The 23097-nt window shown below is 37.0% G+C and overlaps 1 protein-coding gene across 3 annotated transcripts in view; it reads right to left on the bottom strand.

The window, feature by feature from the left end:
• LOC134749485 (CHH-like protein) overlaps nt 1-23097 on the bottom strand; it is a 75404-nt gene that overhangs the window by 3521 nt on the left and 48786 nt on the right. For 2 of the 3 annotated variants that reach the window (XM_063684424.1, XM_063684425.1), the window contains exons 2-3: nt 975-1195; nt 87-207 (exon numbers count right to left, since the gene is read on the bottom strand). In XM_063684424.1, the coding sequence (XP_063540494.1) occupies nt 87-207; nt 975-1195 (342 nt within the window). The remainder of the gene's footprint in view (nt 1-86; nt 208-974; nt 1196-23097) is intronic. The other variant, XM_063684426.1, reaches the window with a different exon arrangement.

Raw genomic sequence — 23097 nt, 5'->3', positions numbered from 1 at the left:
GGGAGACGCTAGTGTGGTGGGTCTCATACTTAGACCCGTAAGAAAAGGAAGAAGGAGAGGAGCAGAAAACAAAATAAAATGTTCACCTAAATCCCTGGATCCGCCCCATGTAACTGTTTTATATATGTCTTGAAGAGCTCTAGCTGGTCTTGTTCTTGTAACACCTCGACGCACCCCTTGAAGTACTCTGTCGTGAAACAGTCTTGCCTGTTCCCCAGGAAAACATATTATAACACAAATACAACAACATATTGATGATTACACGAAAGAGGATTCAATCAGAAAAAAAATCTAAACTGAGACGAGTATAGTCACTAACAGAAGTAGAAAAGCGCATACACTCTTGTGCTCTCCTTAGTAAGTTATTAGAAGTTTAGATCATTTTGAGCACTTATCGTGCTTAGGAACTTCTGCTGCTAATTGTACCGTTGTGATTGTATAGTTGTCTGCTCATAACGGTACGTTAGCAGTTTTGTTCATAAATTTAACCCTCTTTCGTTTTAAAGCTATAACTATGACTAATGTGGGTAGTTAGTAAGTAAGAGCGTCATCTGTTGACAGCTTTTAAAGTTGTCATAATATATCTTTAGTTTGTTAGGTAATTAAATGTTTTTTTGTTACATAAAGTTAATCACAAAAACGGCACAACATTCACTACCTTCCTGAGACAATAATAGGTATTTATTATTATTATCTCAAAATTGATAGTGCAGTCCGCAATCCAGTTACTGTATCGTATTACAGGTTGGGTCTATTTTAACATAAATCAATGATACACTTAAACAAGGATGCGTTAAACTTATAGTATTTAACTTTAAAAAAAGATGAATTCGAAAGTTAAAATAAACGACTAGCGCCATCTATTGTGTAATTTGGTTACTATTTTCACATTGTCTGTGCGAGTGTTGACTGAGCTCATTCAAAGTATCCTCGTTTAAACCACGGACATTAATACATTCAAATTTCAAACACACCTGCATAAAGTATAAAGCTGCGCCTCCCTAAACAGATTATAGCAGTCGTCACAGATCCTGTCAAGGCGAGCGAAGATGGCGGCGTCATAGACGCCCTTGCACTGGAGGTTGAAGAAGGAGCGGCGGGCGACGTGGTGCGGCGTCGCCGCGGGGGGCGCGCCCGCCGCGGCGAGCGCCAGCGTCAGGAGCGCGCACGCCAATTGTACTGAGCTTAGATGCATCTGAAACAGAGAAAGAACTGGATTAGTAAATGGATTTCACAGTAGATGGCGCTGCCGGATTAGAAATAGTAACCCACTAACTGCTGAGGGGTTTGATATTTATTACGACTGAATTATTTGCATAAGAAACCAGTTGCTGTTTGTAAAAAAGTAGCGAGGGCAAAGTGAATTATTTAGTTCCAGCTAATACAGTGCACACTTAAGTTTTTTTTTGTTTTTCTAGAGGTTGGTTAATAGATTCTTAAGTTGTCAAGCCACTTCACCCCATTGAGATACATGGCTTGGGAACACATCAACATTCCTATAAAAAGAGATGTATGAAGGGGCATTCCACAAAAAGGTGTACGTTTGTCGGCGACGTGACGCGTATGGCATCAGCTACCTTAATAACCTGTAGAAATCTGTATTATATATGTAGGTACAGTCAAAGATAGATATAACTCCGTAATAGATGGATACAGTCTAAGGAAAAAACGTGCCTCGAAAATCAAGAAAATTTAATTCTCGTTCAGAGGGCGCTACTAGCTTTGACCAACTGTCGTATAGATGGCGTTGACGGTTTCGTTTGTTATTTAACAATTTTAACGCATATCAGTGAAAGAACATGGGTCAAAATCATAAAAATAATTAATGCAAATAAAAAAAATCATTTATCCATATCTAAATACATATTATCGTATTTTTAAAAATATTTATTTTTAGTTTTAAAGTGTGTCGACAGATGGCAGTGAATTTACTGGGGTTACAAAATTTACTATGACAGTACCGCTCTAGTATAAGTTACTCTATGGTACAGTTAAATCTAAAGCTAAGTTATATCAAGCGTTATCATACCAAATAACGGCTTTTCTGGAATACCCCTGCATTGTATCGTTAAAGTTTCAACCAAGTATGAAGGCCTACGAAGGGACCAAGAAGGCCTATGAAAGAAGCGCATAGCATTACCTATATGTTGCAAAATTATTTAGACTTGCCTCGCACAAGGACTTTCAGGAATAACAGCGCTACTTACAAGTGACCACCTAAGTCGCATAAATACGGGATAGAAATGATATATCTGAGCAGAAAACTAATTAACCTAAGGTCCTATTAACTCGTTACGCTTAACGGTTACGTTTTAAACTAACTCAATTTCCTGTTGCCAAGGTCTAACCCGGCCCTAGCACTAATCGATTTTATAATAATTACGTCGGTAAATCGAACATTCGATACTAGGACGTGTTTAAGCTGCTTACCGACTCCAAGCGAGTCTCATGATCAGAAAAATTTGAGCCACGGATTCGTGGCAACTACGCGGTGATTGAAGAGTGCAAATATACTGGTTCTATGGAGTATTCGACTATGTAAGCAATTGAAATGACACTCCAAGTCCAGTGTCGCAAGCGTAACTCTCCGCGCAATCGCCATCTGTCAGGCGCGAGCCGTCATATTTGCATTCATCACGTGCGCAGGAATTACAAAATTTTGCTGCGAATTTATGTAAAATATACTTTCTGTGAAAGGCATAAGAGTGTTGCAGAGCCTTAGATAAAGTTGTTAATTTGCAAGCTGTTAAGTGTGACGTGCATCACGGGAAAATATACCCTATTAAATAGGACAAGAGTTACTTATAGCGTGTCAGGTAAAGTGATAACGACCTGTAACATCTTACCGTTTTAAAGTATAGTAGAAACTTGTATTAAGTCCTTTGAAACTGGCAGCTCAAGTGAGTGGCTAGTGATTAAGCAAAGTGGACTTGTAAAGTGTTAATATAGTGCGATGGTGGTCCCACTAAGTCTGTTGGCCGATTATCTGGGTAGATAGGGGCCGTGCAGAAAGTATAGGTGCACTAAGAGGCTCAGTCGTTGACTTTTCGAACTAGGTTTCTAAATTTCACAATATGGCGTTGAAATCTCTTAATTGACTTATGATTGCATATATTATTAAGTAAGTAGCTAACTTTTAATTTGAATTTATGGAACTATTTCGATTGCAACTAGCCTTAATAGTTATGCGAGATGTTGAGAAATCACAAATTATACACTTTTTAATCGGTGGAACTTAAATCTCAGTGCACTTTTACCGTATAATTAATTAATTATCATACTTTTATTTAAATTATTAATATTTTAATTAATTAATTATTGAAACTAATTTTATAGGTTAGTCGGAATTATAGAGAAGTTTAACAATATAATACATTTCATTTCAAAATTCAGCCTCTAATAGGGTCTCCCCACAGAGATATAATTTTCATGCTACCATTACTAATTTTACTCGTACAAAGTACTCGTACTGAATAAATCTCTCAATTTAATTAATTCTTAAATATAAATAATTAAATTGAAAACACACAATCCCTTTTCTTAAACAGCAAATCATCCGTTAAATTGACGTTGACGATGAAACAATCGCAACGGAACCGTAACCCATTTCGATTCGATCCGATTTTCACGGTCGTAAAGATCGGTCTCTTTGTTCGTAACGAGCTTGAACCACCAACTACAACCAAGGAGCTGAGACAAGCGATAATAGCCCGTTTATCCGTGGGATAAAAGCTTTGTTGTAGACTATATAAGTTGGCGAATCTGAATCATGTATGTAATAAAGTTAGTCCTCGCATGAGAACTGCGTGTATTCCTTTAGAGCAGACGATTCGAGTTATAGAGCGCCAATGTAATGTGACCTGTCGAAATTATAGTATTTTTCAAACTACGAAGGAAGGGGTACGGAAGGGTACGCTGATAGATGTCAATGCAATACAATTTTGCGACATTTGGCATTTTTAAATTGTATGGAGATGACACCTCGTACCCTTCCAGTTTGAAAAATACTGTAAATAGTATAAGCGGGGGTAACATCGAAAACTTAGCAATCTCTTGGTTAAACCAAGTTAGTCTTTTTTTAAGAAATAGAAATGTCAAAATGACGGATAAGGACAAACGATTATCACAACTTTATTTGAATTGACAAACAATTATAATAAACCCATTTCTCTACTAAATCTAAAAGGACTAGTCGCTAATCGGAAAGCTGTTAAGGGCCTACCACCAACCATTTCTTTCGTACATTTATCTATTTGCCCCTCTAACTCTCCAAAACGCAAGAGTTCTTTGCGATAGGCCCGTAGCACGGTCGCATTTTTATCACCTGTCACCATGCCTGTCACGTTCAAGTATCTAAGTGCGAAAGTGACAGGCATAATACACTAATAGTATCTAATAATAATTTATGTTTAGTTGCTTAAGATAGTATTAAGTACCAACATGTATTATGAAGTCTGAAATAAACGTTTTTTATTTTATTTATTTATTTATAGTGACAGACGATAAACAGACGACAAGCTTGGAAAGCAAAACAAAGTGCAACTGGTGTAGATCCCAGGGCACGAGGGATTCATGGGCAATGAAAATGCAGATGAACTTGCCAGAGCCGGATCTGCAAACAACCTTATAGGTCCGGAACCATTCGTGGGGCTCTCACAGGGAACCATCACAACGGCTATCAAAGACCTTACTAAGACCAAACACCAGGAAGAATGGGCCAGTCTGACGGGTCTAAAGCACTCAAAGCTCATTATACAACGGGTAGACTCTGGTTGGAGCAAAAAGCTTTGGAAACTTAGCAAACGGCAACTCCAAATAATAACGGGGGTGTTTACTGGCCATTACGGGGTCAAGGGAATCCTGGCCAAGATGGGGCACGCTGACAACACCGATTGTCGTATGTGTGGCGAAGAGGAAGAGACAATAGAATACCTTATGTGTGAATGTCACGCCCTCGCCAGACAAAGAATGAAGGACTTTGGAACAGGCTACCTGGTACCAAAGGAATTCAAAAAGCTACCCATATGGTCCATCATCCGGCATATGGAGATGGTGGGGAAGGCTCTTGAGTAGCGGACGGATCTTTCCTAGGGGATAACTGCACAAAAGATCCCTATGGGTCAAAGTGTATCCGTAAGGGCCCCCGAAACTATAAGATAAGATAAGATAAGATAAGACAGACGATAAAAAGGGAACCATGCTGCCACCGCGGTTACTGAGTCGACATGGCAAGCGTTTGCAACGACGATGTTTAACTCTGCTGTCGATCAGCGGCCGACATTTGACTATACTTTTAAAATACGGGGAATTGCGAACGGCGGCGTCGTATATGGCTACAGTCATCAATTAAACATAAGATTCCACGGTTTCTATGTGGATAAGGAGTGAACGCACTCGAGTCGAGGCCTGTATCTACAGCAGTAGGGTAGTTAAGTCAGTAACATGACTTAATAGTGCTTTAAATACAGAATATTTTTTTAATTACCCGAAATATTTTGTGATGTGAATAGATAGGTCATACTGAGCAACTTTTACTATGGAAATAACCACGAACTCGCGAAAAAAAATTGGATTTCCCATAAAAAAACATCAACATCTGACCAGCCAAATTATCTATGAAACAGACATTTTTTTTCGTGATTTCGAGGTTGGTTCCATAGAAGTTGTTTAGTATGACCTATCTATATATTCATCTCGCCAAACATTGCTGGTAATAAAAAAAAAACAACCGGTATTGTATGTGTATACGTCAAAACTTGCAGAAGGATAGCGATAGGTAGATGTGCAAGTTGCGGAAAGTTTCAAAATAGTAGGAAAAGTTCGCAGAAATTTCGGGAAAATAAAAGAGAAATAAAGGAAACGCGAAGGAAACCCTTACAAAAATATGAGAAGTTTCCGAAATTTAATTGTCCTCCGGAAAGACGCCTTCTTTTCCGAACGTATTTCACCCAATCGCTAAATTCCTCCTCGTTCATTCAAGGAATGAAGTCGAATTACTGTTGATGCATGCGCTGCGCCTACTGCAATTTGTCTTGCGCGCACCGCGAATAGTAATCATGCAGGCCAGGCTAGACTGCCCGGCTGCCACCCAAGAGATAATGCCCCGCATTATTGAACGATTTATAAACAAGCCTTTTTAGGGTCCCGTCCTACGTAAAAAAATCCTATGGACTTGTAGGTCTTCACGTAATTGTACAAGTAACTATGAATTTAAATCGAGTAGTTTTTGTAATAACAACAGCCCAAGTCCACATATTTGACAGTTATAAATTAACCCTTATATAGTCGTGGTCAGATCATAGATTTTGATCATTTCATGAAATGCCATTTTAGAATTGATCACTTCGGTTCGGTTAGGTTAGGTTTTACTTTTTTATGACGTGGCTAACCGATCATTTCATGAAATGATTGCCGCATCATGAAATGATCGATTCTAAGATCTCGCCACGAATTAAACATATAAGTATGTCGTTAATCAGTTAAACGGTATGATGATTATTATTTTGTGGGTGTAAAGTAAACCCACCATACGTAATATGTATTTTTATATTATTTATTCTACGTATTTAAAAGGAGCCTTTATCAAAGAGACATGTCGCTTCCGTTGGGCCTCTACATTACAGTAGGTACAGAGTTTCAATAAGTGTTACTAGATATCAAAAAAACTGTACACGAATTTCGCAGTTTATGTATTTATGTTAAGTAATAGCGTGATTAATTCGTGTCGCTTGCGTGTCCACAAAGTTTGTACGTACTTACGTATTTAGTTATACGTAATGAGGTAACAAGACGCTCCGTGAGAAGTTTTTCAATAAAACCTTATTACGCAGTTGACAGCATAAACCCGAGTTTCATAGTGTTAGTCTCCAAATATTACAAACCATTATACTGCATTTACATTAATATGTCGGCCTCACCGATAAAACGTAGAGTTTATTTTGTTGACACCAAATAGTACTTGTATCCATGTCAGACGAGCCGGTGTAGGCTGACCCGCCGATTACCTCAGACAGTTGAGGGCAAACACGTAATGGAGATCAAATAAAAGTGGTCGTAGAGGACAGACAAAATGGCACCACGCTCGTTCAGAGCTGAAATGCAGTAAGAAAGTTTTGACTATGTGTTTTTAGGACTTTTTCGTTGTGCATTTGAGGTGACTTTGCCCATATACTTGTAATGTAACGATCGCGATTGCAAGTATTTTTCCGTTAGCCTAATGTTATTTAAGTACAAGCGACTTTAAAACTTGCACCTACGATTGCGTGGTAATGTTGACCTTTATGTGTTGCAAATCCTTTTTACAATGCATGGTGCAAACGCCACTTCCGTACGGATGGAAATGGAAAATTCACCGCGCATTTGTTTTGGAGTATCTCAAATTAAATCAAGTCATTATAACTATTTTGAATCGTGTATTTCCAGTGTTCTGCATAGGAAAGCCACATTTACTGTATAATTACTTTGTATGTCAATTATATTCTAAGCCTCTCTCATTCCTGCCTAATTCGTTTAGGCTAATCGTAACATGTTAAGACGCAGGCGACGCAGTTTCACGCAGCGCGGGGCAGAGCAGATTTTGTAAAGTAGGTATGTAACGTCCATGCGCCGCAGCGTGCAAACCTAAAGGATGTTCCATTTTTTTAAGCCTATAAAAGCCCACTGCTGGGCAAAGGCCTCTCCTCTTTCCCGCAATTTGGGCCTATCCGATGCACACTCGCCACTCTTTACAAAATGTGTCAAGGTCGTCCCGCCATCTCCGTTAAACGTTAAAGATGTTCCATACTTTACAAAATCTGTTCTGCCCTGCGCTGCGTGGAACTGCATCGACTGCGTCTCAGCATACACTTACCCTTAGAATTTACGATATTACATTACATGTAAAGGTTTGCGTAAGCGCAAATGTTGAATGCTTAGTTGGTAAATAGTCGGATATGTGTGATGGATAATTTATAATCTACATGCGTACTTTATACCGTGCGGGCGTGCAAACCCTTCACATTTAAGGATATTTATACTTTCAGGACAAATTCTAAACAAAAGGTTTTGCAGGGACTTGGATTTACAACTGTTTCATTTTGTCATTCATTCAAATCATATACTTACGAGTAACTAATCAATTTAGTGCTAACGTTAATGGGTGCAAATTTTTCGCGATGCGAGGCAATAGTTCCCTACCTATTGAAGGAAACCACCCGGCACCTATGTCATGGTTATTTCCATAAAAAATACCTATAATATAGGAGGTATATCGTAAACCCGATCCCGATATCCCGAAATAACCCGAGTTATTTCGTCAGCTACTGCTGCTGAGCCCTGATGCACTGTGAAAAACAAAAATTGAAATTTCGGTACATCTGCCGTTCTATCTCTCTAGCATTTCCGAGCGATAAAGCCCGCAGCAGGCCCCTCTCTCTCTTCTTTTCCCGTCCTTCGGTGTTCTTCATATCGTACGATTTTCGGAATTTTCATTTTCAACAACAACAACCTACAAAGCACTTACAACTAATATCACATTTTTTGTAAAATTGTAAAATCACTATATAATAATCATCGACTTGTCCATAAACACTAGCTGTGAATGTGAAACAAAATGGCCGCCTGGGACAATGGATGGTATCGCACCATCTTGCCATTGTTGTAACCTTCGCGGCGACCTCACGCTGGCCTTAATGCGAATTCGGATACCGCTTCCTTGTTTCCCTGAATTGGCGGGTTTATTAAAAATAACTAAGTAAAATTACCCAAAATAGCGACCGAATGGGCACCACAGATCACCCGACGCAGAGGCAGGCCAAAAACGAGATGGCGAAATAAGAAATAACGACCTGGCGGCCTAGCCAAGGTGACAGTCGCTTGCGATTCGCCATCGAATCGCTTTGCGTCTATAGGGCTCTCCACACTCGTGCGCGAATCGCGGCGCGAAGCCGCGAGCGCGAGTGTGGAATCTAGTTCGCTAATCAGCGAAATCGGCTCCACACTCGCGTTCGCGGCTTCGCGCCGCGTAGTCTGGAGCGGGCTTATCACTCTTCCATATTAGTGTGACAGTGACAGTTGCGTTTCGTTCGCTAAGGAGCATCTACGGAGCGTTAGCGATTGGCATGTTGTCTATAGGGCCTGGACTCATTTCGTGGCGACTGGCGGGAGCATGCACAAAGCCGTGACAAGTGGCAGAAGACAGGGGAGGCCTTTGCCCAGCAGTGGGACACATTATAGGCTAGGTACTAAAAAAAAAGTAAAATTACACGGCTATTTGTTCTTGTTAGAGTTTCCCCCTTTTAAGCGAGTGAAAAACTGATCGTACGGTCAGCATAAAAAACAATATAAAAAGGAACATAGAAAAAGGGGCAAGCTATGAGGATATCTATGCAAACTTTTGACAGTTGCCAACCCCATTATGTCAGTAGAAAAAGGCGGCAATTTAAAAAATAAAGCAACGATTTTTATCGATTAAAATTTTGCGTTTGTTTCTGTGTAATAAATAAAGCTACATACCTACCTTAGGTATGCGGAAATTATTTGGGGTAATTATTTTTTACTATCGATCTCGATCAATAATATTTTGAAGCCTAACAAAAAATTAATAACGCTAATTATAACATTAGTAGTTACCTATATTTTCGCGTTCCTCCTTTCCTAGCTAATTAACTAGTACCTACTACCTACCTATAGATTATGATTATTCACATTAAAAACCGCCTGTAAATTAAAACAGCTTTAAGGTAAATAAATACTGTATATACCTAAGTATTATTCAAGTAAAATTGCAGAATAATTGGCAGCAATGGTACCGGCGTGGAAACCCGCCGTGTGAATTGTTAAGGCGTTTTATTTATCATCATCCTGTTATCTCTACAAGTGGTTGAATACTAAAAGCCTTCGCCTGCCTACAGAGCTGGCTGACAAGATCTTGTTCTCGGTAACGTATTTAGTACCTATAATTATTAAACTTCTTACGTGTAATAGTTTTAAGTACATAACGTCTACGAATATGTTGGGTACATGCTGAATTACATGTACCTAATTTAGCATGTTTTAAATAAGAGCGTCACTTCGATGTATGGAAGCGGTTTTTGGTCATATATATCAAATTTATCAAAAACGTCATAGAAGGGAAAGTTGAAGCAAAGAGGAAGAAGGGAAGATCAAGGAGAGCGTACATGCATCAAATAAAGGAAAAACTCAACATCGTGTCGTATCAGGCTATCAAAGAGAAGGCAGAGGATCGCCCAACATGGAAATTGCTCCGCTGACAAGTCTTACTCTTATGATAATGGTGACATATAGGTATATAATATCTGGGAGACCGAGCTTTGATCGGAAAACATAAAAAATAAAAAAGTAAATTTTCCCAGAGATAAGACTAGATCGATTTTTCGGCCCCGAAAACCCCCATAAAGCAAATTTCATCGTAATCGTTAGAGCCATTTCCAAGATGTCCGAAATATATAAATATATATACATATATACAAGAATTGCTCGTTTAAAGGTGTAAGATATATACCTATGTGCTAATTTAATTTTAAGTGTGTCAAAATAGTTTCAATAGGTACCTGAAGTTACTTGTTAACCATGACGTCTTGATTACTGATCTGATACGCTGTCGGCAAGTTTCCAAAACTGTAAAATTTATACATTGAAAATTTCGGAAAATTCTTTTTGTATGGGAATATTGGGAATAGATAATTTCCGTTTCCAAAATGAAAGTTTCCGCCTCCTAATATCCTATGAAATTTTCGACAACTTTTCGTAATTTCGACGTCTGTATATTTGATAGATATAATACAAGCTAAATAAACAAGGATCGCTCGGCCCTAAGAGGAATCAAATCAATATTATAGAGTCAACGTTCTTGAATGCATTGGTCTTCATGCCATCGGCCTCACTCTTAATGGCACTCAACTCCAAAAATATCTATACACTTTTGTATCTTATGCCATTGTAATAAGACGAAAAATGCATACATATATTAGACTTCGAGCGAACTAATGTGCTATGCTAGTCACATAGTGCGCGATGTGTTGTATGCATATTATATTCTGGACCTTGCTCTTGTTAAGTTGGTTAAGTGCCGCCTAAATGCAAAGGCGTGGAAAGCTAGGTAGTTCTAAATGTTTCACCTCAGCAGCTCGAACAAGCCTACTTTCGTCACTCCCTGGAGTGACAAAGTGCGACTTTCCTCACTTTTTAATTTAGTGAAGGCCATGAACTGCCAATTCATACTTTTATTACAATTTTTTTTTTATTCTGTGTAATTCGAAATACATTTTAACCTTTAATATGTTCTCACTACTGAGGTGAAAAATTATGTGTAAAGTTATTTTACATCTCGTGTTTTTAAGTCCCTCGCAAGAAAAACCAACTTTCCTCTCTTGTTGCACAAATAACTATAGAAGGTTTCCTATTTCGTATGGAATGGTGGTGGAAAACAAATTGAGCTCATTTAAACGTATGTTACACACTTTAGGTTATTGGATGTATATGTGTATGTAAGTACTCTGAAGGAATTTACTACGCAGGTCATAACTTTAGCTTCTGTGGCATTAATTGTTGTGACATTGGCTCATATTTCCAGTCTTTCCCTGGCATAGGATCATTACATGGACACCTGCAACACCAAGTTGCAAGTGCGTTGCTGGCCTTTAAGATGGGAGTACGCTTTTTTTTTAATGTGATAGTCAGCAAACGAGCAGACGAGCCGCCTGGTCTGATCTGATTTTGTTATATAAAGCGCGGGTTGATGATCTTTTCTTGAAGCCCCGGAAATATCGCGGGAGACAGTTAATTCCACGGTTGAGCTGTGCTTGTTGTTGCTGGCAATAGTCACTCTGGAGTCTGTCTTATCAGTGAGAGAACTAAGAAAATAAGTCATTCGTAATATAGTCGACAGTATGGGCAACTCCTTAGACATCATGTCTGCGTTCAATTAGCGGCTAGGCCATCGCGTGACGTTCTATGTTCTACCAATGAGAGACAATTAACCACGTGTCCGCTGAAACTGGGTCAGCTGAAACTGAAGTGACGTGCGTTTTGATTCGCGATTGTTTTATTGATACTTTTGATTATGGATGGTATAGAAAGGATGCCAATCTCTTATGGCAGAATTGTTGCAAAAGTGACCGCTTTCAGCTTTAAATAATAGTTCCTAATCTCTCCGGTGGCGCTAGTTAGGCTCTGGGACATGAGTATAACATGAACCATATAAGGCAACAAATAACCCGACCAAATTACGTAGGTTGTTTTTGGTAGTTTTTCGGTGTATGGTGGCGCCGCCTAATTACTGTTTTTTGATGGACACTTTTCGTACATAGAGATTTAGCTCCTTTATATAGTCTCCATGCTTTCGATACTCGGAATGGGTTAATGGGTGTTGTGCGATTATTAATGGTTTCCTGTTACGTTATTGTGAATGTCCGATCGTTGATGCGTATAACACAAGTCAATCAAAGACTGACCGCGTACTTTTCTCCTTTTAAAAATATCATCTTTTTTTTGTCTTATTTATTTTATAAGCCATACATCTTGATGAAGCCGACTTAGGCTTAAAAATAATAACATTGTTACTTAAACTTTAGGTGTTACTTAAACAATTGGGATTAGTACTTTAGGATTATTTTTATAAAATAAATATCATCTTTAATTTACTTAAATAGGAATGAGTAAGAATGAACTAGGTGGTGAGGAAAATGGCAAGCAGGAAAGCAAATTTTGGCAAATGCCAGTATAACGTTATTAGACCGAAGATAAAAAATTAGAAAATCAATATGGCACTTAGAATGGTCGCTAAGGTCTATATTGTGTTGTGGCGTTATTAGACCACAACTGTTATCCTTATAACCTAACCTTAAAACCTTTAATGCCTCCGATATAATAAACTCCTAATTAAACTTACGTGATTACGATTACCTCTTGTATTATTTTCGAACTCCCGATATTTCGACGAAGTTACATGCATCTTGTTCACGGGTAACTGAAGATAGCGGGTGGGTGTTAAAGTTGTGTAGACTGTAGGTAGACCATGTAACTGCATGTAACTGCATGTAACTGCGTCGAAATATCGGAAGCTCGGAAACAATACAAAACATAATCACGGTCCATATCCCGGCCAATATAAGTCTAGTGAAACTAACCGTGAAACATTTAAAACTAAAACTTGTTACATTATTGATCAAGGTTTAAAAAGAATTATAAGTAGGGTCGTTATTTCGTTATCTAAATTACATCAGCATGTCACCACGTTGTCTGGCCGTCTCACCGCTCACCGGTAAGGGTTGGTGCCAAAACTAAATATAACTTTTTAAATGTAATATCAATCAAATCCAAGCCGTGCCGAGAGCGCGCATTGATTTTATAAATAAATCAATTAAAATATACATACAAATTTCGAATTCGCTATATAGGTTATTTCCCTTTAAAGAGTTCGTCTAAAAATCATGCGATCATATTTTAGCTACCGTTTGACCACCTTGGTGATATTTGACGATTTTGACACTACAAAAACATGTGATATTTTGTCACACACCCCTTAGATGTTTTTCCAACAAGTGTGGTTGGAAATAAAGTGTCACATGATTTCTGGATGAACCCTAACGTGATGATTTGATGAACTTTCTCATATCCATTGAAGTGGCAGGAACCGCCTCGCGGACAATTTGGAATTTGATTAATTAAAATAAAATCGAAATTCCTTCAACTCAAAACTCCGATTCTGCTTATTCATCAAGATATCAAGAATAAGGGGATGATTTCTCAAATCGTTTGAAAGCAAGTTTGTTTATTTGGTCACTTAGGTATAGTTTTTCTTTATGCTTTGGTCTTTTTCTCAAGAGTTTACAAGACAAAAGAGGGCGAAGTTTCGTGACTACTTCAGCAGTGCTTCTCCTTTCAAAAGAAGCCCCCATTTTCCTCTTTCAGACAGGAGCTTTTTAAAAAATGCATATATTAATTAGTTTTTCGCTATTTACTCTTATAATAACCAAAAATGCGAAAAAAATCAAATGAAAGGGGATAGATGGTTAAAATACACCAAATTGTGTAAAAATACTTTCGATAATACAATCAATATCCAGGGAGCAGCCGTCCTCAACTATTCTCTTAAACTGGCCATTGAGATGTCTGATGTGGAACAAACTACAGTTTGCACAGTCGGGCTTTCACTTCGTGCGTGGCAGCGTATGGATTTCTGCCTTATTGCTCGTATGCTTTTAAATTAAATGTCAGTTAAAGTGCAAGGTTTCACGTAGAATGGTTCGGTACAATATAAATTGTTAACAAATGTGTCATAACGAAATTAAATAAAATAACATTGGTAACTTTTGTGTTTTATTGACAGATTTACTCATACTTTACATTGTATCTTTATTGAAAAGCGGAAAAATAACACGATTCATGCTGAATATTAAAATAAACACAAAATTTTATCAATGCGTCAATACAAAACACTAATACAAAACGCAATCAGCAAAATTGTACTAAATAATTGTGCAAAATGAGGGTAGTGGCAGAATATGTATAGACATAATAGTGTATAAACTGCGCGATAGGTGGCACTTTTTTCCGACTTTTTATCGTTATGAAATTGAATTTGAGTAGAACGAGAATGAAAATTGCCGTGCGTATTGCAATCCTGCTACGGAAAATATGTACCTAAATACAATTACAGCTTAGAAAATGGTTCAATGTATATGATGGTACTGGGAGTTTAAAAATATACAGTCATAAACAAATGTCAAAATATAACCGTTCCTTCCTTAATTTAGCTCATAAGAACTCACCACGCGCACTGCCGGGGAGCCGGGGATCGGCGCCGCCTCGCAGTCTGCGGCCGCGCACAGTGCAGTTGCGCAAGCTAGGCTTGTGAAATTCGTTTTCCCATTCATCATTTCATTTTATATACGCGTCACTTTACCACAGACTACTCAAACATATATAACGTAATCTTTCTATAACTTAGTTGTCCTTTATGTTAAAACAATGAATGTAAAGAATCGAACATTACAACGTGGAGTCACGGGACACAGAAGCTACCGCGAAAATTGAAATTTCGTTATTTGCTTCTTTATTGAGAGAGAGAAGAGTGTCAGAGACAGAAAGCGAAATTGTTTTAGACTTTCGTATTTCGTGGTAGGGCCTCGGACCCTCGGTTCACGCGGTCGAATGATGTTAGCGACCCCGCGGCGCTCCACTATAAATAAATATTATAGAACATTTTTACACAGATTGACTAAGTTCCACAGTAAGCTCAAGAAGGATATATATATATAATATACAAATACATAGAACTATACATTGTGGAGTCGGCATTCGTGGGTGGTTTTAGCGGTAGTCCTACCACGCTTAGTCTGTCATCCCTCCTGGTTCCCCCGGACTAGGTTGCATGGGTAAACGCATTTCCTCAACGTTAAAAAACGCCTCCTCCTTCCTCGCGTTTTCTCGGCATTTTTGCCACGGCTCATGGGAGCCTGGGGTCCGCTTGACAACTAATCCCGAGAGTTGATGTAGGCACTAGTTTTTACGAAAGTGCATGACTGCCATCTGACCTAACTCGGAGGAGAAACTAGGCCTTATTGGGTTTGCCCGGTTTCCTCACGATGTTTTCTTTCACCGAAAAGCGACTGGTAAATATCAAATGTTTCGTACATATTAAGTTTCGAAAAACTTTGGTACGAGCCGGGGTTTGAACCCGCGACCTTCGGATTGAAAGTCGCACGCTCTTACCGCTAGGCCACCAACGCTCTGATGTAGTTAATCAAGAGACTAATTTACGTGGGTACATAGTTGGGAAAACCTTCCACTAGAAACATTTGATTAATTATACCATTTATACTGATTAAAACATACCGCGTAAGGACTTGCGGACCTACTTCACGCTGTAAATCATGCGCAATTATGTCATTAAAATGACTCGGAAACTTTAGACAGTTTATAACCCAACTAATTACGTAAGTAGGTATGTAACACAGGTGCAAAAATGCATACAAACGCGCGGTATACATTTTCACCGTGACACAAATCTGAAAAGTTTAATTTGTATTACATACCATGACTTATTTAATATTTTCATATTTTATGTAGGTACGGTAAAAAACATGAGTTACCAGTTAAATGTTATTGAAATGTATTTCATGTAATAAATCAAAAAATATTTGTAATAGATTAAAGTCGTGTTGCACCGGGAAATCCAAACACTGAACATGACATGTTTTAATTCTTTTGTCATAATTTCGATTTCCCGCCTGTGACTTTTTTTTTAACCTAAGGTACACAGAAACATTTCAGCCAAATAACAGACTTTTATTTCAGACTAGCTTTTGCCCGCGACTTCGTCTGCGAGGAATTAGTAATTTGGGTACCTTAAACAAATCTGCTTTTTATTTTTAATACATCCTTTTTTCACCCCCAAATTGGACCACACTATACATTTCCACCCCATTTTTTACACCCTTAAGGGATGATTTCGGGGATAAAATTATTCTATATCCTTTCCCACAGCTCAAACTATCCCCATACCAAGTTTCATCTAAATCGGTTCAGCGGTTATCAAACAAATTTCCATCCCCCTTTTCACCCCCTTGAAGGGTGAGTTCTGGGATAAAAAGTATCCTATGTCCTTCCCCGGGACTCAAACTATCTGTATACCAAATTTCAACTAAATCGGTTCAGCGGTTTAAGCGTGAAGAGGTAACACACAGACAGACAGACAGACAGACAGACTGTCGCATTTATAATATTAGTATGGATTCTTCGCAATGAGGGCTACCGTTTTTGTGCTCACCAGTTGGCGCCACTGTAGATGTAGGTCCAGAAAAAGAGATCTCAAAATTCTTCTATGCTTATTTTTATAAAATCAATACGTTCTAATATACACAAAGGTTTGTAACGTCTAAATGTGCCATTTTCTCAACATGTTTAATTTTGCATATATTTTAGTTGCCACTTTTTTTTAAACACTAACATTTATTGAGCTATACGAAGTATATTGTTAACCATGAATCATGATTAATCAAAGATTTCCCACAATTATGAATAAAGAGCGAAAATTCCCGATATAAAAGCTTGTAACCTCGAAAACTTCTATGCATTTGACATTTTGTAAGACCTCCATCTATAGGTACACTAGCGCCCCAGCGGCGAAATTAAACGCGGTAGCCCTCATTTGCCTGCGCCAATACTAAATAGCGCAGGCAAACAAATGCTAATACTATTCTACAATGAGCTATACCTATTCAGAGTAAGAGGTCGAATGCATCCTCACCTGTTTGTGTGTGTGTGCTTGTATGCACACGGTGCACTCGGTTTCGTTTTCATCAATTGAGCATAAACGTATTGTGTGGTGCAACGCGATCGCTGTGCCGTAGACCCGCATTACACTGACAGTATTGTCGTGTGTGTCAGTATTATCGCGAATTTTAATTTCGATGTATGCAATCAAATTCAAATTTTGAAATTTGAATGTTTCTCAATGGAATAAGGTCACATTTGTTGTGATCAATAATTTTTGTAGCTGTGTTCTTGTATTTTTTTGTTTTGAATTACATCTAGCTGCAATTCCCTTTATAATGTGTCCATGCAATTTTACAATCCGCGGAACAATAAAGCATATCGTAAAAATACGTACATACATAGTTATGGAAATCTGTCAATTAGAAAAGACACATTTGAAGAACTGAAATTCTGAATTGTGCAAGATAACAGAACGATAGACATTCAGATTCAGATCTGAGTAAATTATTATTCTTTTATTAATCATTTATTTTAGATAATTGCATCCATAGAATTGTTAGTTTATACTTAAAGCTACGTTCGTTACTTAACTAATACCTTATCTAAAATAAGTTAAATTCAATATTTATGCGGTAGGTACTGGGTCAATATAGTAGTATTGAATGATATAATTTGTCAAAGGACTGTCTCATTTCAAACATAGACAGAGAGAATCATACTATCTTTGTTTTACACTAGTACTAGCACCCAAAAGAAAAGGATGAGTATTATTTACTGACAAGATTTGCTTGACCAACTATAATAGTGATAGTGTAATACAGGTCATAGACAACTTGATTTGCATTCAGCCAGTGACTAAGGATAAAGGAATTCGGTTGGTAACCAATCGATAATCGATACAAATTCGAAGGTGTATTGGAATTAAAATCGATTACAATGTTGCTAGTCCTGACTAAACTCCTGAGTTTACAAGGTTCTTAAAACTAGACAAGTTATCAAGTAAAGACCAAGTAGTTAATTTGCATTCATAGTGTTAATAAATAGCATACAGATATTGAGAATTTGATATTGGGTAAATTCCCAGTTTTTGCATTAAACTGACAGAGACAGGTTCTATTAAAGCACACTGAATAGGTATAGTTGGTCAAGCATATCTTAATTATCAGTAGAAAAAGAAGCGCAAAATTAAAATTTTCTATCGGACGATAACCCTTCGCGCCTACATTTTTTTAATTTGTCGCCTTTTTCTACCGACAAGATTTGCTCGACCAACTATATGTAGGTATACATCTATTGCCCTATAATATAAGGTTGGGAATGCTTTTGGCATTAAGACCTCCTTTTGTACGATAAGTATTTCTTTTGTGCAATAAAGATTAAATAAATAAATATTGTACCTTGTTCAAAAATTTGATAAATATTTTTTAAAGAGCAGGAACTTGCAGTGAAATAAAACGTACGAGTAATTCATATTTTAAGTAAATTATTAAATCTTGCAATTCAATTGATTGCAAAGTATAAGTGTCTGTAAGTATTTTTAACACTTTATGATGACATTTTTATACTAGGCAGTTACTTAAACGCGTATACAAACCAGTCGAGAGTCAAGTTTATTTGTGTAAAGTACTCGCAACCGGTATGCTCGATGTACTGGCAGGCAAGTAACCATAAAAAACCTATGAGGCCAACTATTGGAAAATTGTCGCTGAAGTGCCTAGTTGGGTAGGAAAGCCGCGAACGTTCGAGAACGACTGCCGTTTACATAAACTACTCGCAAGTCTCGCAACTCTTGCACATGTAGAGCGATTGCGCTGTGCTAAGTCACTTCAGACTAATTTACTTACAGACTTGACGGGCAAAAAAGCAAAAATTTATGTTTCCTTGTCCGCCCTTCCAATCTGTCCGCCTGAACATAATTTAAAATTGTCGGCTCGAAGTATTTTTTTATTTCTCTCATTACAATCCTGCATTATTTGAATTATAACATCTCAGCCCACCCTGTAAAGGGAATAAAAAAAGACAAGAAACTTCGCGAACAACTGGCATTAATCGCGGGCGTCCGGGCAGATACAGTTTAAAAAATAAAATTAAAAAAAATAAACATAAATGGCGCTTTGGCGGCAAACGTCATGTAACCATAGACCGTTGGTTTACATAAGGTGTACGTTGAGTTGGATATAATTCTTGGCAATAAGGTCGCGAATCGTGTGCGATTTTAGTTGACACGTGTAAATTTATATTGGCCGGTTAACCAGACGGACTGGTTGCGTCTAGTGCCGTTGAACCGCTCAGGTGGGCCTTGGATTACGAGAGATAAATTTAATACGGCATAATAATAGAGTGTACCGATTGATGCACTCGTGGCGCGCGACGAAACTGAGAGTTGCGGCACACAGAAAGGGAAACAATACTTGCACACATTTATCTGACGATTAATTAAAGTTTGATATAATTTATTTGTCGTTACCTATTAATTAACAAATTTTTCATTAAATAGAAATCCCATTACTTAAAAAATTTAAGTTCTTTTTGCAAATTAAGCATACAAGAACAAGTAAATCTAAGATGAAATTGTTATAGTGTAAGTGGAGACTGTTTACTATAGGTAATATTGCTTAAAGGTAGTCATCGACAACACATGTGACGGAAGTGCTGCTAACAGGAAGCGGATGTAATATGGCAATTAAAAACACAAATGCTAATGGAGTATATGCCTCGCAATATTACGCATTATAGAAACTACTACGATACCTTAGGTGCCTGAGAACATGGCGTACAAGTCACTATAATAAATACACCGAATCGGTTACAAATAAAAAGTCTCAATTTGCGCAAAGAAAATCATTTAAGGAGTTTCCAAATGTATCTACAATATCCACCGACAACAATTTTAAACAACCTTACTAAATATCATGATTTATGAATTCTCTAAGAAACCATTTTATTGTTAATTATATAGCTAAAGGGCGTTTTAAAAATACCTGTAATTAATCATATAACCAGTCTTTTTTCATTTGTTACAAGAAAATCTCCACTTATTAACAAGTTACAGGCAAGGTTTACAAGGTTCACCGAGTATTTATAAAATATGCTTAACTATTTCAAAAATTAAAAGCAACAACAAGAAATTCTAGTTTTCTTTATTTGCTAACCTACATGCAATTAACAATTGAATGGAATTTTAAGTGGAGCTCCCATATAGAAAAAAATTAAAAAAAAGAATAAAACTTAACCAATAGGTAAAAAAATTGGCCTAAATCGCCGTCAACGGGCAAGGTGTCCAGAAAGATGGCCGTATTTTCTCGCTGTATAGCGATAGTTGTTACTAGGTCTGTAGAAGCCTTAATTTGGAAACAGTTTTTATGGGGTATATTTAACTATATATAAATTTGTTTTATATATGTACATTGTCCACAATAATATATGATGTAACTTATGAATTGGCAATTTTCCTCATCATGAATGAATTTAAACAATTGTAGTGACTGTGGTGTGCCATTTACCTCAAGCTTGTACGAGGACATTTTAATTACACTTTTTTTATGATATAAGAGGCAAACGAGCAGATGGGTCACCTGATGGTAAGCGATTACGGCGCCCATGGACACCCGCAACACCAGAAGCGTTGTAAGTCCGTTGCCGGCTTTTAAGATAGGAGTATTCTCTCTTCTTGATGGTTTGAAGGTCGTATTGGTTCGGAAATGGTAAAAAACTCGCACTTGACACTAAAATATATCCAGTGAGTCATCGATATTTTCCAGACCATTCACGACACACATGTAGGTAAAATAATGAGTTACAAAGATTTATGTAACTTGTACTATTGGGATTTAGTAATCCCGAACGCAAGTCAATATTAAATTATTTCAATGTAATTATAGGACGTCAACTTTATATATAATAATTCCGTTCTAAATCAAGTAATTAGGTATATTTTATTCAATTTCATCTCGCACTTCGAATGTGATAAATAAAATAATAGTAAGAACAGTTCCGGAGATATCATAACTAAACAATCTTATTGATATAACAAACCTGGTACCTACATCCTGGGAAGAATAAATTGCAACAATGTTTGGAACTGGCCAAGATTAAGAGTAATATATCTAATATTGTCTTCGGTTACCGCGATAGTTACTCATGAAATAAAACTATGAAAACCCGTCACCCGTTGACCACGAACGCTGTAAAGGGTTCGAAACGTCGGGATGTATTATAAATTCAATATACGCGATATAATCCGTTTTCATAGTTTTACTAATATATCTCTAAAATTACTTTGAGAGTATCGCTTATATTATTTCGAGTGTTGCCAATTAGACCGTCTTGTCCTTTCTGCTTAAATTGCGGAAACTAATATGATAAATAAATAATACTCAGAGGATTTTCCACAACTCTTCTGCGGTTACTGGTACTAAATTCAGAGTACACGCTGTCTTATAACTACGTATAGTTGAAATAAAACTATGAAAACGGATTATATCGCGTATATTTCATGAGTAACTATCGCGGTAACCGAAGACAATATTACGTATAGTTGGTCAAACCAAATTGTCAGTAAATAAAAACAAAAAAAATATACTCATCCTTTTCTTTTGGGTGCTAGTACTAGTGTAAGATAAAGATAGTATGATTCTCTCTGTCTATGTTTGAAATGAGACAGTTTTTGACAATAATAAAAGGTTTACCATAGTTTCTTAAAAGTTGCGGTGGTTTCTAAATTTACTCGTATCCGCACTTTTACAGAACCTTTTTTCGACATAGGACCTCATTTGTTTTATTTAAGTGTTTCAGTTATCTACATAAATGTAGGATTTCTAATTATATTGTACCATAATATATATTATAATGTTCTTATAGTTTATATAAATGCGATTCAATATCTGAAATTGGAACTTAATTAAAAAAAAACTTAATGTAATGTAAAAATAGATAATGTAATTGTCGGTTGTCTTGTCTAACAGGAATGGCGTAAATTGCGTTGGCCGATTGCACTTCTTATTTAAGAACTTGAATAAATTTTATTATCCGCATTACATAACAAAAACCGAGCCTATTGTCTACGTACATTGACATCGTATGTAAAATATTTTTAGAAGAGAAGGTTTTTGTAGAGTTGTTCAGGAGTATAAAAACAAAACTACAGTTTGATAAAGACAAATATATTTTATCTTAGACAAATAACAAATTGCGTTTTGCAAAAATGACGTGATGAGTACCTTCTATAATTTTCCTTATTGATAATTAACATAATTGAACTATTGGTTTCGGGGGCTTTTCCACGTTTTTTTTACAAAAATGTATTAAACGAGATTATGGAACCTAACTTTATTTATCCTTCTTAAAATAAAACTTATCGTTTCCTCTTGCAATAAAATTTAAATTAATTAGCTAGATGAGAGATATACGATGTACACGCTTAAGTAGCATGATGTTACGTGAAGGTAAAAATTAAAACGTTGGTTCTCTTTTTTTCTGTACTGTCTGGCCGCAAAGTAAAGTTATTATAGCACCGTCTGGGAGACACATTCACATTAACCTTTATTTATTACCTTATGAACCCTGATTTTCCTCAAGACAAGACTGACGTGTGCTGGCCAAAATCCAAAAGCTATAAACTAATCATTATAAACATCCATTCACATAATATATGACGTCCATTCAGATTTCCGCTTGATTATCTCAAATATTATTTAAAATAAAGTTGTTTAACACGTAACTATTATAGATTAGTCACAGCTAAATCGCAAACAGAGTCAGCCGTGACAAATTGCTGGCGCCAAAAATTGGCGCCATATTTTCATAAACAAATTAAGTTGTATTTTTTCTTTTTTGCACCGTCCAAATGTCTATGTCGCTAGCAAAAAACCTGTGTAT

This window comes from Cydia strobilella, chromosome 18 (genome assembly GCF_947568885.1).
Source record: "Cydia strobilella chromosome 18, ilCydStro3.1, whole genome shotgun sequence".
Taxonomy (NCBI): domain Eukaryota; kingdom Metazoa; phylum Arthropoda; class Insecta; order Lepidoptera; family Tortricidae; genus Cydia; species Cydia strobilella.
This window is presented reverse-complemented; position numbering and strand designations above follow the sequence as displayed.